This window comes from Vidua macroura, chromosome 7, assembly GCF_024509145.1.
Source record: "Vidua macroura isolate BioBank_ID:100142 chromosome 7, ASM2450914v1, whole genome shotgun sequence".
Classification (NCBI taxonomy): Eukaryota; Metazoa; Chordata; class Aves; order Passeriformes; family Viduidae; genus Vidua; species Vidua macroura.
In genome coordinates, this window is record NC_071577.1 from 17,789,803 (window position 1) to 17,806,787 (window position 16,985).

At 36.0% G+C, this 16,985-nt stretch overlaps 1 protein-coding gene across 1 annotated transcript in view; it reads left to right on the forward strand.

Annotated features, from left to right (window-relative positions):
* TTN (titin) overlaps nt 1–16,985 on the forward strand; it is a 236,560-nt gene that overhangs the window by 73,328 nt on the left and 146,247 nt on the right. The window contains exons 85-112 of the mRNA XM_053983149.1: nt 1,481–1,762; nt 2,029–2,307; nt 2,418–2,699; nt 2,819–3,097; nt 3,582–3,869; nt 4,020–4,298; nt 4,384–4,662; nt 4,758–5,036; nt 5,568–5,855; nt 6,012–6,299; nt 6,807–7,097; nt 7,798–8,085; nt 9,117–9,209; nt 9,328–9,610; nt 9,865–10,045; nt 10,409–10,498; nt 10,581–10,848; nt 10,946–11,206; nt 11,782–11,991; nt 12,099–12,176; nt 12,291–12,317; nt 12,995–13,042; nt 13,943–13,999; nt 14,135–14,212; nt 14,494–14,745; nt 15,378–15,470; nt 16,021–16,098; nt 16,783–16,851. Of these exons, the coding sequence (XP_053839124.1) occupies nt 1,481–1,762; nt 2,029–2,307; nt 2,418–2,699; nt 2,819–3,097; nt 3,582–3,869; nt 4,020–4,298; nt 4,384–4,662; nt 4,758–5,036; nt 5,568–5,855; nt 6,012–6,299; nt 6,807–7,097; nt 7,798–8,085; nt 9,117–9,209; nt 9,328–9,610; nt 9,865–10,045; nt 10,409–10,498; nt 10,581–10,848; nt 10,946–11,206; nt 11,782–11,991; nt 12,099–12,176; nt 12,291–12,317; nt 12,995–13,042; nt 13,943–13,999; nt 14,135–14,212; nt 14,494–14,745; nt 15,378–15,470; nt 16,021–16,098; nt 16,783–16,851 (5,568 nt within the window). The remainder of the gene's footprint in view (nt 1–1,480; nt 1,763–2,028; nt 2,308–2,417; nt 2,700–2,818; nt 3,098–3,581; nt 3,870–4,019; nt 4,299–4,383; nt 4,663–4,757; nt 5,037–5,567; nt 5,856–6,011; nt 6,300–6,806; nt 7,098–7,797; nt 8,086–9,116; nt 9,210–9,327; nt 9,611–9,864; nt 10,046–10,408; nt 10,499–10,580; nt 10,849–10,945; nt 11,207–11,781; nt 11,992–12,098; nt 12,177–12,290; nt 12,318–12,994; nt 13,043–13,942; nt 14,000–14,134; nt 14,213–14,493; nt 14,746–15,377; nt 15,471–16,020; nt 16,099–16,782; nt 16,852–16,985) is intronic.

Sequence of the window (16,985 nt, forward strand, 5' to 3'; positions counted from 1 at the left end):
TTTATTCATAAAATCCTGAGGAGTTTTTTTCAGTAATATTATTTTATGTTTTGATCCTGAATTTACTGACACTTTTTTAGTGTTAGCATTCTTTAGCATTTGTACAGTTTCCCCAGGTCTGTAAAATTAGTGCTGTTGATTGTTTTCAACAAATTTCTATAGAACTTGAAAGGGTGCTCTTTGGGTGCATTGATTAGCATGTGTTTAATGTGAGCATATGCTGTCTCACTTCTATGACATGCAGCCTTTTGTTTGTAGAATTAAGGTCTTTCTCTTAATTGACCTTGAAAACCTCACAGCTTTTTATTAACTTTCTCACTCTAGCATCTAATGTTCCCAATCTGTAGTTTTAATAATTGCTTTATGTTCCAGAACTGCTTTACATTCTAAATATATGCCTTACTAACATGTATACCCTTGTTTTTTGAAAGGAGTGGAATCAGTGTGACTACTCAGCAACTGTTAGTATGCAGATAGATAATTAACTCTTTCTCAAAGTGAAATCCAATAGTAAATTGCTAAGGTTCCAAGAGTCCTCATGTTAACAAATCATCATTTATATTTTTAGAAACTCAGGAAGTTCTGTTTCTAGCAACACAGGATGTTATGCAACTGTCCCACAGGTTGAAATAATCCAAAATTAATTAGATATTCTTCCTACACTTTACAGTCACGCAAAGAGGCACTTCATCCTGTTTTGCAGAGAGATTTGTTTGTTGTGCCCACATTACCGCCTCTTGGTTTTACTAGTTATAGCTTTGATCTGTGAGCATTCAGTCTTGTGATTCTAATCATCTAGATGGTACTTCTGATGAAAAGTATCCACTCCTTTCCCCTCCTTATGGAACAAAATGTAACCATCTGCTTTACTTTACGATCAGAGGACGTTTAACACCAATGTCTATAATAACAGCCATTTCATAATTCTCCTCAGCATAATTATTTCTAAGCTCTTTTGTTTGCTTCCTTAACTTTGATTCCTTATGTGCAACTTTATGTTCGGTTTTGCAATAAATGTGTGAGGGGTTATAATGCAGATACATTCATTGACTACATTATTAATCACAGGATATAAAGCAATTGCTATAATACTCAACGTAAATGTTTTTAATAACATTTTTTGTCTGAACAGTTGGATTCCCGCATTTGCATCAGGCATTTTGATTACACATGTATAACAAGACCATATTTTGTAAAGAAAACCACACATACCAACTAATCTGTAATGAATACATACAAGGAGAGGTACAGTGGGTCAGTAAACTAAGGAGAAACTCACTGAAATGCATATAGAAAACTTGTTTTCTTCTTAATCTGGATTTTGGACCAACTTAAAATCATCTAAAAAAATTTCATAGCAATTGCAAAATCAGAATTTTTGCCTAAGTCCCTAAATTTTACAGTTTCAGTTACACATGTCCCTGCTTATTCAAACAATTAGTGCAGTTTAAAGCATCATCTCTCCTTTTTGGCTTTCCAGAACCACCAAGGTTTATTAAGAAACTAGACTCCTCAAAACTTGTGAAACAGCACGATTCCACAACGTATGAATGCAAAATAGGTGGATCTCCAGAAATCAAAGTCACCTGGTACAAAGGTGAAACTGAAATTCATCCCAGTGAAAAATACAGAATGTCCTTTGTGGATTCAGTGGCAGTCATTGAAATGCACAACCTCAGTGTCGAAGACAGTGGTGACTACACTTGTGAAGCTCAGAATCCAGCGGGTAGTGCAAGCACCAGTACTACACTGAGAGTAAAAGGTCAGAATCTCAGCTCTTTCCTTCCCTTTCTAACATTAAAGGTCCTCCTTTAGGAAAAGCTCTTAAATCCCACTTTCTTTTGCCAGAGAGGCCAAAACCTGCCTGAGTAGATGGCAAATCTTTTGTCTGTTTTTGATCTCTGTGGCAGCTCTTTCTTATCTGTTGTCTTCGCTATTTAGCATCAGAAGAGTTACTTCAATCTTCTGTCTTCTTTAATCTCTTTTGCTTAAATAACGCAAACGATAACTCTTTTTTCTTTTCTCCAGCACCCCCTATTTTTACCAAGAAGCCCCATCCAGTTGAGACCTTGAAAGGGTCTGATATTCATCTGGAGTGCAAGCTTCAGGGCACTCCTCCATTCCAGATTTCATGGTATAAAGACAAACGAGAAATTCGGAGCAGCAAGAAATATAAGGTCATGTCTGAGAACTATATAGCTAGTCTTCACATTCTCAGTGTGGATACGGCTGATGTTGGTGAATATCACTGTAAGGCTGTAAATGATGTGGGAAGTGACTCCTGTATTGGCTCTGTAACACTAAGAGGTTTGTGCAAATATTGGCATCTTCCTGGCATTTCTTTGTTCCTGAAATTCTTCTTCTACTTTTCCACTCCTAGCAGGGTTCTTTATTGTTGAATATCTTCTCTTAAATAGCACCACCAACCTTTGTGAAGAAGCTGAGTGATCTCACTGTCGTAGTTGGGGAGTCAATTGAACTGCAGGCTGCAGTACAAGGATCACAGCCCATTTCTGTTCTGTGGTTAAAAGACAAAGGGGAAATCATCAGAGAAAGTGATAATCTTTGGATCTCCTACTCAGAAAACATTGCAACTATGCAGATTGGAAACGCAGAACCAACCAATGCTGGGAAATACATTTGTCAGATAAAAAATGATGCTGGAGTTCAGGAATGCTTTGCCATGCTGAAAGTGCTAGGTTGGTAGCATGAGATAAAAAACAAAGTGTTTTTTAAGATGCTTTGAAATTTAAATTTTAATCATAATAATAGCTATTTTGTTGTTCTAAAAGTTTTTCTGACTTGCATTTCATTGCAGAACCTGCAGTCATTGTAGAGAAGCCAGGCCCAGTCAAAGTTACAGCTGGAGACTCTTGTACTCTGGAATGCACAGTAGATGGCACACCAGAGCTTACTGCTAGGTGGTTTAAGGATGGTAATGAACTGTCCACTGACCATAAATATAAAATCAGTTTCTTCAACAAAGTATCTGGGCTTAAGATCCTCAATGCAACACTAGAAGACAGTGGAGAATATACTTTTGAGGTGAAAAACAGTGTTGGTAAAAGCAGCTGCACAGCTTCAGTGCATGTTTCAGGTTAGTTGACTACCCTTTCTGAGACACCTCTGACCCTTAAGTTCCTTTACAAAGCCTTCAGATAGCAAAGTGGTTGTTGTGACTGGCAACCTAAGAGAGTTGCATAATCTTAGGAGTACTTGGTATGCCGCTTTGACAGGCATAAAGGATAGATACCTACCTAAAATCTGAGGGGCAGGAACTATTGAAAGGACTTGATTTCTTCAGCTTTAATCCACATGTTGTCTTGGACACCTGGTGCAATATTGTTGCTTATGAAAAAGATTGGAAAAAACAGAAGGTGTTCCTCAAAGATTGTGGATGAAAGTTCCGGCATATCCTTAACCACTGACTATTTTTCAAATACTTAGATGTTTCAGAGTATATTGCCAAAGCAGATACAGCAAAAGATCACTAATTTTATTATGCACAGACAACTTCCTGCATTTAAGAACCCTGTATGGTAATTTCTATTTTTTTTTTTTTTATTTTGAAACAAATGCAGATCGTATTATACCTCCTTCTTTCACAAGAAAAATGAAAGAAACTTATGGCCAGCTGGGTTCTTCTGCTGTATTGGAGTGCAAAGTTTATGGGTCACCACCCATTCTTGTTTCCTGGTTTCATGATGGACAAGAGATTACCAGTGGAGAGAAGTATCAGGCCACTCTTACCGACAATACCTGTTCTCTGAAAGTGAATGGACTTCAGGAGTCTGATATGGGAACTTATTTGTGCACAGCTACTAATGCGGCTGGGTCTGATGAATGCAGTGCATTTTTGAGTGTTATAGGTCAGTATAAGTAAGAAGCCAGAATCAGACGGTCCAAATTTATTCTCAGAAAGATTTAATTTTTTTATTTTTTGAATATTTCTGATTACTGTGATCTTCAAAAGAAGTTCAAATGTACTTCTTTTCTGTCTGTTTTATTTGTGTGCTTAGAACCACCATCTTTTGTGAAGAAACCTGAACCACTGGATGTTTTATCTGGGGCAAACATAACCTTTACTAGTATCGTAAAAGGTTCCCCTCCATTGGAAGTTAAATGGTTCAGAGGCAGTGTTGAGCTAGTACCAGGACCCAGATGCAATATCACCTTGCAAGATTCAGTTGCAGAACTGGAGCTGTTTGATGTACATCCACTTGAGAGTGGAGACTACACCTGCCAGGTCTCTAATGAGGCAGGGAAAATTTCTTGCACAACACATCTTTTTGTCAAAGGTTTGTCCAGACTACTGCTTCTTATACTTCTTAAGATGATCTCTTGGCTTTATTTAATTTGTTTTCTTCCTGTTGTTCATTATAGAACCAGCCAAATTTGTGAAGAAGGTGAATGATTTAAGTGTAGAGAAAGGGAAAAATTTAATCTTGGAATGCACATATATGGGTACTCCACCGATTTCAGTGACATGGAAGAAAAATGGAGTGAAAATAATGCACTCTGAAAAGTGTAGCATCACCACTACAGACACATCTGCCATACTGGAAATCCCTAGCAGCAAACTAGAAGATCAGGGGCAATATTCTTGTCATATTGAAAATGATTCTGGGAAAGATACTTGTCATGGTACAATCACAATACTAGGTGCGTCAAGCCAGCAGCACTTCAACAAATGTTGTTTGTACTGATGGTCATCATGCAATATCTTTTTATGCTAATGGTGTGTCTTTGTCCTTCAGAACCACCTTACTTCATTACATCCTTGGAGCCAGTGCAGGTGACTGTTGGGGATTCTGCATCCTTACAGTGCCAGGTTGCTGGAACCCCAGAAATGATTGTGTCATGGTACAAAGGCGATACAAAGCTGAGAGGAACTGCTACTGTGAAAATGCACTTTAGGAACCAAATTGCTACTCTGGTTTTCAGCCAGGTAGACAGTAGTGACAGTGGGGAGTACATCTGCAAAGTAGAAAACTCTGTTGGGGAGGCTTCTTCATCATCTTTGCTTACAGTTCAAGGTGAATATTTCAATTTTAAATATAGGGAAATGGCCTATTTTTTTTTTAAGTATGCTTTGCTATTTCGAAAAACAATTATTCCCTCTTCGTCATAAAACGCTTTACTGTTTCTTGATGTGTAAGGTGCCCTGTGGTACTTCCTTCTGCTAACAAAAATCTGCCAGTAAAGGCTGGAATTGTATTTCAATTAAAATACAGCACTTATTGACCACAGCTCTTCTGCGGCGCTACAAGCTTTTGTATCTTCCGTCCCTATTTAGGATATTGCTTTGATTGTTTCCAGTGTTAGCAGTCCTGAGGCTCATTGGGTCTAAGATAAAAAAAAAAGAGACATCTCTTCCTGAACCATATGCACAGGGCTCTTTACAACAAGTTCAAAATAAATTATATGCTAAACAATATTTTTAATTGGAAGTTACGAGCAAAAATCCACCATACTCTACAGCGTATTAGTCAGTGATTATTAGTGAGTACAGCAAGAGATGCGTGTCTTCTGGAAGACTTCACTGTACAATACTTGTTTTCTTACAGAGCGTAAACTTCCTCCTTCTTTTACACGAAAATTAAGAGACATTCATGAAACAGTTGGCTTACCAGTTGTGTTTGATTGTGGCATTGCTGGCTCAGAACCCATCGAAGTATCTTGGTTTAAAGATGGCGTGCGTGTAAAAGAGGACTACAATGTTCACACATCCTTTGTAGATAATGTAGCAACTCTCCAGATTTTGAAGACAGATAGGAGCCTTATTGGGCAATACACCTGCACAGCTGTCAATGCTATTGGGACTGCTTCTTCTAGTGGCAGGCTTGTCCTTACAGGTTGGTGGGCTGTGAAATATTTAATTGAAATGTCTTAAAACTGAGTTTTGCTTTATATATGGATTTAATATTGTACAAAAGATTTTTATTTCACACAGTTTTAAACTAAATTGAGATTTTTAAGTGATGTTTTTTTTTATTTCTTTCACTCTTCAGAAGGGAAGACTCCTCCATTCTTTGACATCCCACTTATACCTGTGGATGGCATTATTGGAGAAAGTGCTGATTTTGAGTGTCATGTTTCTGGAACACAGCCTATTAGAGTCACTTGGGCAAAAGATGACCAAGAAATTAGAACAGGAAAGAACTATCAGATCAGTTATGTAGACAACACAGCCCATCTGACCATCTTGAGAGTTGACAGGGGAGATTCTGGAAGATACACATGCTATGCTAGTAATGAAGTTGGAAAAGACTCTTGCACAGCTCAACTGGCTGTTAAAGGTACTGAATAGAGAATACATTGTGTTTACATTTTTCTTCCTTCAGTTATAAAGGAAGTTGGAATTATTACTGCAAGATAACTTAGAGAAAATTTTTAGGATGTAGCCCAAGAATACCTATCTGGACATACCTATGAATCTTTTAAGGGAATTAGGAAGGGTCACTGACAGCAATGGGAGGATAAATAAAACATTTTCTTTGGCCTATTTTCTCAATAGGCTCTGGCCTATTTCTTTCTTAAGAAATTGAAAAAACTCTTGGGGTTATTTAAATGGTGTATGACTTAACTCAGTGTAAGAGAAATTTTTTTCAGACAGGAAAATACAGTGACAATGACTGTAAGAGCAAGGTTCGTGCTCTTTATCTTAGCATAATTTCACTTTAAAAATATGTCCAGTTTAAATGAAAGTAAATATCAATTTCCCAATGTTCAAATTTTTCTTGAAGCATTGTCTTTAGGATTTTTAATCCCAAGATTGATTCATGGAATTTATGTTCTTTTTACAGAACGAAAAACTCCTCCTACTTTTACTAAGAAACTGTCTGAAGCAGTAGAAGAAACAGAAGGGAATGAACTTAAACTTGAGGGCCGTGTTTCTGGCTCTCAGCCTTTGACTGTTGCTTGGTATAAAAATAATCAGGAAGTCCATTCAAGTGCTCACTGTGAATTATCTTTCAAAAACAATACCTTGCTTTTGCATATAAAGACTGTAGAGCAATCAGATGCTGGTTTATACACCTGTAAAGTGTCCAATGAAGCAGGAAGTGTGTTGAGTACATCTTCTGTTGTTATCAGAGGTTGGTTGAAGTCTTGTTTTTCTTTCCTTCTTGCATAAAGACAATTTCTGTGTTTTATTTAGCTGCAAGTATATAACGTCCCTCTTATAAGCTGGATTTACTTACCTTAACAACAGTGATTTGTCCAGAGATGGACATAAACCACAAAGTTAAGAAATTCTTTTATTTTTGTGACTATTTTTTTTCAAGAAGCTTCTTTTTCACTCTTTGCTATGACTTAATTAAAGTAAACATTGAAATCTCTGTGAAATTTCTGTTGAATTTTATCATTCTCTTTATGTGGAGTAACAGGGGGCTTGTGCAATGAAATCTAAGCTTAGGCAGTGTTGACACTGCAACTGCATTGTGGTAGCTTGACACTTTGTCATAGTAGTCTTGCAGGAAATTTCAGGTTTATTTCTTTAAAGATTTTGTATAGTTTTGCAGCCTAATGGTGCTTTTGTTCTCATACTATTTTTTGCATGTAAAAGTTCTTGCTGAGGGGATAAAGATATTTCTTGCATGTTTACATAGGAAATATGCTGTCCTGCTCTCTTGATATTTATTCCATTTTATAATATTATTATTGACATTCTCAGACTTCTGTTTATCATCCTCCATTCCTTGCTATTGCCTCCTTAGTAATCACGTGTATCTCTCTTTCTCTCATATTCTTGATCATATTTTCCTGAGTATTCACTCAAGCGTTTTCATATTCCAGAACCTAAAAAGCCTCCAGTCTTTGACCAGCCTCTTCAGCCAGCGGCAGCAGAGGAAGGTGATACCCTACAGCTTAGCTGTCATGTCCAGGGATCGCAGCCAATCCGGATCCAGTGGCTGAAGGCAGGAAGAGAAATAAGAGCTTCAGACAGATGCAACTTCAGCTTTGCTAATGGAGTAGCTCTTCTAGAACTTGCTGCAGTTACCAAATCAGATTCAGGAGAATATGTATGCAAAGCTTCAAATACAGCTGGCACTGATACTTGCAAATCTAAAGTGACAGTCAAAGGTACAGTAACATGGAGAAAATAAGGCATATGATGAAAATGTCAACATAAATGCTATCCCACTTTTTTTTTTCTGTGGAACAAAAAAGTTAATAATCGAATAACAAACAATTATTTACTTTTAATTTTTGTAAAATCATAGAATCTGATAAAAAAGAGTATTTAACAATAATTTATATATCAATAGTGACATAAATGCTGAAAGATCAGTGTCAAATCAATAGTACATTCCTACCAAAGAGATTAAGAATTTATTTTCTATCTAAACATGAAATTTAAGAAAAATGCAAGGTAAATAGGTGAAATTACTTGAACATGCATGTTTTATGGAAAACATGTGAAAAGTGGTGATTTTTAAAGAAAAATACAGAAGGAATTTGAACATGTGGCCTTAGAGACTAATTTGTTTTAGGACTATTACAGCTCTAAGACATTTTGACATTTTAGCTGAAAATAAATAGTGTCTAAACATGAGTCCTTCTGTGTAGTTCTTGCTTTACCACTGCCTAAAGGACACAAGAGCCCAGGAGTATGCAGAAATAGTCTTTTTCACTACATGGTTAGCCACTAGGCTAAGGACTAAGTCAAAGAAAAAGAGAAGGAGAAATTAACAGGAAGAGGAGAAAAGGAGAATTTAACAGACCACTGGTAAAAAACTGCAAGTAACTCTTAAGGCAGAATATCCAGAAATAGTCTGAAAAGAAAAAACCTCACCAAAAAAATCCATTTTATTAAATGAGGCTTTCTCTTTGCATATATATCTATGGATTTTCATTCATGGAGAGTATAAATGGCCTGACTGAAGTAAATGAACAGCACAGTATGGCCCATTGTGGACAGTTTCATCTGGAAAGTAAACTGCAAGTTGGTTAAAACAATATGAAAGTATTTTGCATTTTTACCTCTTGCACAGTACTTTGTTCCATCTCAGGAATTAATTTATTTTTTACAATTCCTTCAGAAGCATAATCACCTATGAACATAAACTATTACATGAAGCCATCTGTTATAACTATCTGACTCTGTTTTTTAGAAAAACCGGCAGCTGCTCCAGCAGCTAAGAAAGCAGAAGTGGAAGGCAAACTTTATTTTGTGTCAGAGCCTCAGAGTATCAAAGTCATGGAAAGTAAGAACTCTTTTCAAAACAGTACAATGTCTTCTATTTGCCTACACCTTTTGTTTGAGATTATCTCTGTCATAAACAACTGGAAAGACTTAGCTTCCTCATTTGCATCTTTCTGCAGAGACCGTTGCAACATTTATTGCAAAAGTTGGAGGTGATCCAATTCCAAATGTTAAGTGGATGAAGGGAAAATGGAGGCAACTCAACCAGGGAGGTCGCATTATAATCCAGCAGAGAGGAGATGAAGCCAAACTAGAAATAAAGGACACAATAAAAACTGACTCTGGCATGTACAAATGTGTTGCTTTTAACCAACATGGTGAAATTGAGAGGAGTGTAAACCTACAAGTAGAAGAAAGAAAGAAAGAAGTTGTTGAAGGGGATCTCAGGGCAAAACTAAAAAGGTATATTGAAAGTTTTTATGGATTAATTTGCTATCAACACAGAAGAAAATTTTTTTATTATACGTCTCAGAACAAGATATAATTTTAAAAAATTAATTAAATAGGAATAACTGTACTAAAAATAAAAGCACCTGACTAGACTAAGCTAAAGGATTCTACTGCACAGAACAGCTCTGAGGTGATTCAATATTTCATTAAACAGCTTTCTGGGAATGAAATGCTGCATAATTAACTCCTGTTATTGATTTGAATAGCACTCCAACAAAAAGAAAAGAAGAGGAAGAGCAACCTATTGATATCTTGGAACTTCTCAAAAATGTAGATCCCAAAGAATATGAGAAATATGCTCGCATGTATGGAATTACAGATTTCCGTGGCCTCCTGCAAGCCTTTGAGTTACTAAAGCAAACCCAAGCAGAAGAAAGCCATAGATTGGTAAGATACAGTGTGACTGCAGCATTGGTTCTCTTAGGAGTAATATGTTCCCCTTGAACAGACGTGGTGTCCACACTCTGAAGCTCTGAAGTTATGATGTGTGGAGAAATTTCTGGTTCCTCTTTAGCTCTTTTGCTGGCAGTTATCAGTTTCTTGCTTGCGCAAATCCAAGAAGAAAAAATGGATCTTCTGGCTAAATGGGTTCGGTCTTCATAATTGACTGCAATTGTTAGAATGGGAAGATTCGCTGGTTACAGCACAGTTACATAAAATTTGATGTAGGAATGAATTCTGTGTTGGATAAATGTGGTAGCTTGATATTTAGTATCCTTTAATCTTTGAGTATATTCTGCATTTTTATAGGAAATTGAGCTCACAGAGAAAGCTCAAAGGGAAGATCAGGAGTTTGATGAACTTGTAGCTTTTATTCAGCAACGACTCACACAAACAGAGGTAAAACATTTTTTGACTGATTTATGAAATATTCAATCCTAGAACAGGGAGCTTGAAATTAACTTAAACTAATATTTTCCAGCCTATTACTCTGATCAGAGACATTGAAAATCAGACGGTTTTAGCAGATGAGGATGCTGTCTTTGAATGTGAGATTAAGATTAACTATCCAGAAATTAAACTGTCATGGTACAAGGGAACACAGAAACTGGACTCCAATGACAAATATGAAATTAGAATTGAAGGTGATCGCCACATACTGAGAATTAGAAACTGCCAGCCTGAAGATCAAGGAAATTTCAGAATAGTATGTGGACCACATATTGCCAGTGCCAAGCTAACTGTGATTGGTAAGTCTACTTCTGAAATATATCTTTGAATTAGTTTACATATCATTTATTCCACTCTCTGATCTCTGTTAAAATGTATGTTTTAACATGCTAATAGAACCTGCAGTTGAGCGGCATCTTCATGACACTACTTTCAAGGAAGGAAAAACATGCACACTGACTTGTCAGTTCTCTATCCCAAATGCCAAGTCTCAGTGGTATAGAAATGGGAGACCCATTAAGATAGGAGGGAGATATTCAACACAAGTCTCTGACAAAGTGCACAAACTCATCATCAAGGATGTTAGAACGGAAGACGAGGGACAGTATACCTGCAAGCTTGACAGTCTAGAAACAACGGCAGATCTGGCCATTGAAGGTTTGTAAATATATAGAATCTCTTTCTTACAATAGTGAGAGTTTCTGGAGGTTTCATTAGCAGAACAAATGAAAATAAAAAGAATTTCTGAAAGACAGGTTCCAAAACTTGGAAATAGACGAAATAAGAAATTTTACTGTCCTTTCTCTTTGAACAGCATGTGACATACTTGTGTAACTTAGTATTCTTCACTAAACCATGATTAATAATGCCCCGTAGCCCACAAGCAATCTGAGTTGTACTAGCTTCTATTTTCTTTGGGACTCTTATATTTTCCTTGGACTTTTTCTTAATTATTCTCTATCTTTAGTTTCCTTAATGGCTTCTCTTACAAAACATATCTGCACAGCAATCTTGTTATAGCTGAACTCTTACGTCTTCTAATCTTCATTCTTATGCGTAAAACTTCATAGAAGATGGAATCCCTTTTTCTGACTCTACTTTTTTAAGATCTATTGCTATTATCTCATTAAAATTTAGCTATTTGGATGACAATAATGAGAAGGATGGATTCAGATACAGTAAATGCTGTGGTGGTGCATAACAGCTGATGTATTTTTTCTTTCTAAAAACAGCGGAACCAATTCAGTTCACCAAGAGCATACAGAACATCGTTGTGAGTGAACACCAGTCTGCAACCTTCGAGTGTGAGGTGTCTTTTGATGATGCAGTTGTGACGTGGTATAAAGGCCCCACTGAACTGAGAGAGAGTCCCAAGTACAGCTTCAGAAGTGAAGGTCGTTGTCATTATATGACTATTCACAATGTTAATGCAGAAGATGAAGGTAAAAATGCATGAAACAGTTGTGCTGGTGCCATTTTTAATCTGGGGTTTTTTGTGTGGTTTTAAATGATAGAAGAATATAAATATGAATATTCTTGACTGCTGCAGGTGTGTATTCTGTAATTGCTCGTCTTGAGCCAAGAGGAGAAGCAAGAAGCACTGCAGAGCTCTATCTTGTAACGAAAGGTTAGCAAATTTTCTAGACAAATTTGTGATCATAACCATGTGCAAATTTGTTTGTTTGAAACATGATTCTGGAAAAAACAATAGTCCTAAAAGAAATCTCATATTCCTTTGCAGAAATCAAACTGGAGTTGAAGCCACCAGGTAAAGTCCTCAAGCAAAATCTTGTCAATACTCTGTCATAAAATGAAAGCATTGCTCTGCTTTTTTATTATTTTCAAATCTTTTTTTCCTGGTTAAAGTAAGTATAACCTACATCCTGAAAAAGTATTCATCATCCACAGACATGTAGAACTATTATTCTCATAAGTAGTGGCAATGAATACTGAGACAAATCCATAATCAATGACATAAATAGGGACCCTATTTTGTACAACATAGAATGCCCCATTGTCTAAAACACACAAGTTTATTTTTTTTTAATTGCTAAGGAACAGAACAATGAAGATGTACCAATCAATAGATAGGATCTTCTCTGTGCAACTGAAATAAAAAAAACAAGGAGGCGACATAGGTAAAAATCACCTCCTTATGATATGCAGTGATCTTCTTTTTTGAATGTTCTTAAGAGCCTACTCCAAATGTTGCAAGAATTATTTAGAAATAAAACATAACACTGTATAGGCTGGTTGAACTGAAAGGTTAATACAATTAGTTATCTATTGGTTGGCTAGCTTATACTTGAGGAGCAAGCTACAATCCTTGTATGTTACAAAAAGAAAGATTAAAACACCATCAACTACTACTATCCTTGAGGAGAGCACATTGAATTTTTTAATTGGTAGTATTTATTAAGTCAATTAAACATTTTGATTTTCTAGATGTTCCTGATGCCAAGGTTGCAGTTCCACCTCAAAAACCAGCTGAAGGTAGGGTAACAAAGCATACTTGTTCTGTGTCTGCACTGAACCAGAAGGCCAGTGGGAACCTCAGAGAAAAATCTTAGCTCAACGATAAGATTTAGTTAATTGTCCCTGTGAGCAAGACTTGACTTGTATAGGCTTCTTTGCTGTGTGGAAGGTGAAAACTCTACACAGGTAGTGGTAGGAGTTAATTTAAGTCTCTTAAAAAGAGAATTTTTAAGAATTTCTCTTTAAAAGAGAATTTTAATTCTCTTAAAAAGAGAATATTTTCTATCAGATTTTCCTATCAGTCTGTTGTTCATTTGATCTTCCTTTTATTTCCATCTTCCTCTCTGATAATTGTTTAAAAATTTTCATCTCTTCTTTTTGCCACAAAAAATATCTTTTAAACAAGCTGTCTGAATTACTGCCTTTTAAAAAATATTCTTTTAAAGCTATACATTGGATTTCATGTCTATGGCAAATGGTCTCCCCCCAGGCTCTGGTTTTGGACTACAGGCCACAAATAATATTTATACTGCTGTTTCACCCAGTAGCTTACCATAAATATCAGCAGTTTGAACTTCTTGGGTTTTTTTCCAGGATAATTTAGTAAATGCTTGCAGTGGCAGCAGGAAGGGAAAGATTTGATATTTAGATGAATTGCCATCAGCAAAGATAGAAGAGTGATGGCAGCAATAAAAATAAAAGCTGACAACATTCAGAGTTCAAAAAAGTAGACTGGGGATTCCCACTCAAATGATATTTATTCAGCTGCTGTAAACTCTCAGAATAAGTACCGTGTTTGCTTTTATTCTGCAGCTGCAATAAAATAATATAATCCATTTTCTCAAACCAGGATTTTTTTCATTTACAAGGAAATATCAAACTTAAATTTTGTTCTAAATATTTCATTTTTCCTGCAAGCTGCCCCTATTCCCATTCTTCTGCCTCTTGTTCCACCTCCAGAGGAGAAAAAGCCAGGTAAAAGTCCTTACAGTATTTGAATACTTTGTTCATGTTTCATTATGACAGTTGGTTTTTGGATTTTTGTTTGTTTGGCTTTCTAGGGGTTCTTAAGGTTTTTTAATTTAATTTTTTAATTCTATTATTTTTAAGCAGAGAAAAAGGTTCCATTAAAGAAAGTCCCCCAAAAGGTGGTTAAAAAAGCTCCTGAAGAAGTCCTGCCACCTAAAGGTAACTTTTTTCCTTAGTTTGAAAACTTTTTTAAAAGAGTGAAATTACCTTGTGGAAACAAGGTGTTTTGTTTTGAAATAACTTCAGTCTATCACAATTGTTTTATTTCTGGCTTTATGTTAAAAGCACACATTTAAAATCCAAGCTGATTGTGACTGCCTAAAAAATAGTCCCTTCTTTAAACCATCCGTGAGGGTGAAATACTTTCACTAAATGTGAACATCCAATATGCCTTGCAAATTCCACACTATGATATGAATAATCAATTTATTTATTTTAAGTTCCTGAGGTGCTACCAGAGAAGCCCAAAGAGATCAAAATAACATCCATGGCAAGGAGAGAAGAGATACATGAAGAAAAGAAAATACATGAAACACCCAAAGAAATTTATGAAGAATGGGAAGAAGATTATGGTGAAGATCATGACTATTATGTCAAGGAAGAGGGCTATGATGAAGGGGAAGAGGAATGGGAAGAAGCTTATGAGAAAAGAGAAGTGACTTATGAAGAAAAAAGAATAATTCATGAAGAAGGTATTTGAACTATCATGTCATTTTATTTCTTCTCTTTTCTCCTATTTATTGTTAAGGCCCCAGCATTTTGAATTAGGCAACATTTTTCTGGTTTTTCTTTTGCTAAAATATCTGGAACCATAATGTGCTGACAAATTTTAAGTGACACTTGATGATAACACAAGATATCACAAGGTCTGGATGCAGATAGGAATGGATACATTAGAAATTCATTGCCAATGAACTTTGCAGGTCTTTAAAACCTAACATGAGTTAGTAGCTAGTAGTTAGGATATGTGTAATTTTTAGGTTTTCGGCTATTTCTTCTATAATTTTCCTGTGCTGTACATAGACTTGATTTACTTCAGTGTTTCACACATTTATTGATTGAAGTCAATGGCTGTATTTTGTGCTTGTTATTACTGTCTGGGGGATTAGTAACATGTATGCCTCTAGGGACAAAATTTGGCTCTGATGAGAAAAAATGAAACTTGGGAATAAGCAAAACATTTTACTTCAACAAGTGTATCTCCAAAACTCTCTGTGTGCTTTTAAAATTCATAAAACTATAATGGCATAACTAATACCTTTCTGTCTACAGAGCCTTTAGACAACATATTTTTTATTACTGAGTGATGTTATTTTTTTTTAAGTGACCGAAGTTCCTAAGAAACCCGTGCCTGAGCGAAAACCACCAGCCATTATAGCTGAGAAGAAGGAAAAGAAGGAAGTAACTGTTCAAAAAGGTATGACTTTCCCAGAAAACTAGCAGAAACAGATTAAGATATGCAGATTAAGATCTCTCATGCAGCTCCTTCAAGCTGAATGGTGCTGGATATTCACATTTCATTGGAAAGAAGAAAATTGTCTTTATGTTGGGTAGTAAGATGAGCAAGGGTCATAGCAACTCTCTTCTCCCACCTCATATTTCTGAGCTCTCTGTTCAAACGTAGTTGAATCAAAACAAGAATTGATGGAAAAATCAAACTGAGCTTCAGTTATCCTTCCTTCTTCCTGTATATTAGCCTAGGGCATGAATGTAACTTTTAAGAAATTAAATGCTGCCCCTCTGGAAAGTGTTTTCCACTTAGATCACTGCATATCTCTTAGGGCAGAGTGGGCCTCACTGCCATCACCACCATTAAACAATGCACTGAACAGAGCACAGGATTCATAACAGAGCACAAGGTTTATAACATCGTAAAAAAAAAACCAAAAGCCCAGCCAATTCTATCTTGTTTGTTTCCACAATTTGCAAGATTACTTGAACAATAAATCTATCTGAATTACTTGCAGTTGTCAAGAAACCTGTCGATGAAAAAGTGGAGGTAACCACTCAGAGGGTTGCAGAAGAAAAAGTCAAAAGGGCTGAGGGTAAATACTGTTTAATTATCTTAATGTCATCTTTCTGTGAAAGTTGTGCCTTTTGTTACTTAGCTGATCTGCATATGCTTTGTCTTTACTTAACATGGTCTGATCAATTTTTCAGTCTTTGAAACATCTAATAAAAGCTTCTGCTGAAGTCTTTAAAAAGAAGATTAAAAGCTTTTTAGGGGAAAATACTAAATGTTATTAACTACCAGTGCTCTAAGAAAGGAAGTGTGTATAAAATTACACTGGGTGAAATAGTGTGTTTCAATCTAAGCTGAAGATATGAAATCCCTATCTTGCTAAGCTTTCCATTTTGACCCATCTATCAAAATGCTTTGGTTAATTCTTTGGTTATAAAATAAATATGCACCATTATTCTCTTAGTAGCTACTTCCTTTTGTGTAGCATTTCCCATTCTGCAGCAGGATTCTGTCAGCTGCAATTCAGTAAGTATCAGGAAATGACCTGTGTTCTAAATGCCCTGAGTTCCTTTAGAATATAGCAATAAAAAGAAACAAACACATTCCTTATCTTGCTTTATGTGATTCCAAGAAGCCTGACTTAGATGCTGAGTTAGATTGTTTGTCGTGTTTGTTGTATTTTCAATATCATTAATAGATTGCTGTAGACTTATTTTGATCTCTCTGCTACATGTTTGACTGAGTAACAAAATTCTAATGCCAACAGTTACCAAGAAAGTTCTGCCACCAAAACCTACACCAGTGGTCGTTGAGGAAAAAGTTATGAAAAAGGAAGGTACAGATCAGCATCTTTGAATTGCAGTTTACACTTTTTTCAGCATCCAATGTGTTTCTGTGCTTCTTTGGAATATGTGGGCCTGTATGTATGTATCTGGATCCATAGTAGTAGTCATGCTGTGACTGCTCTCA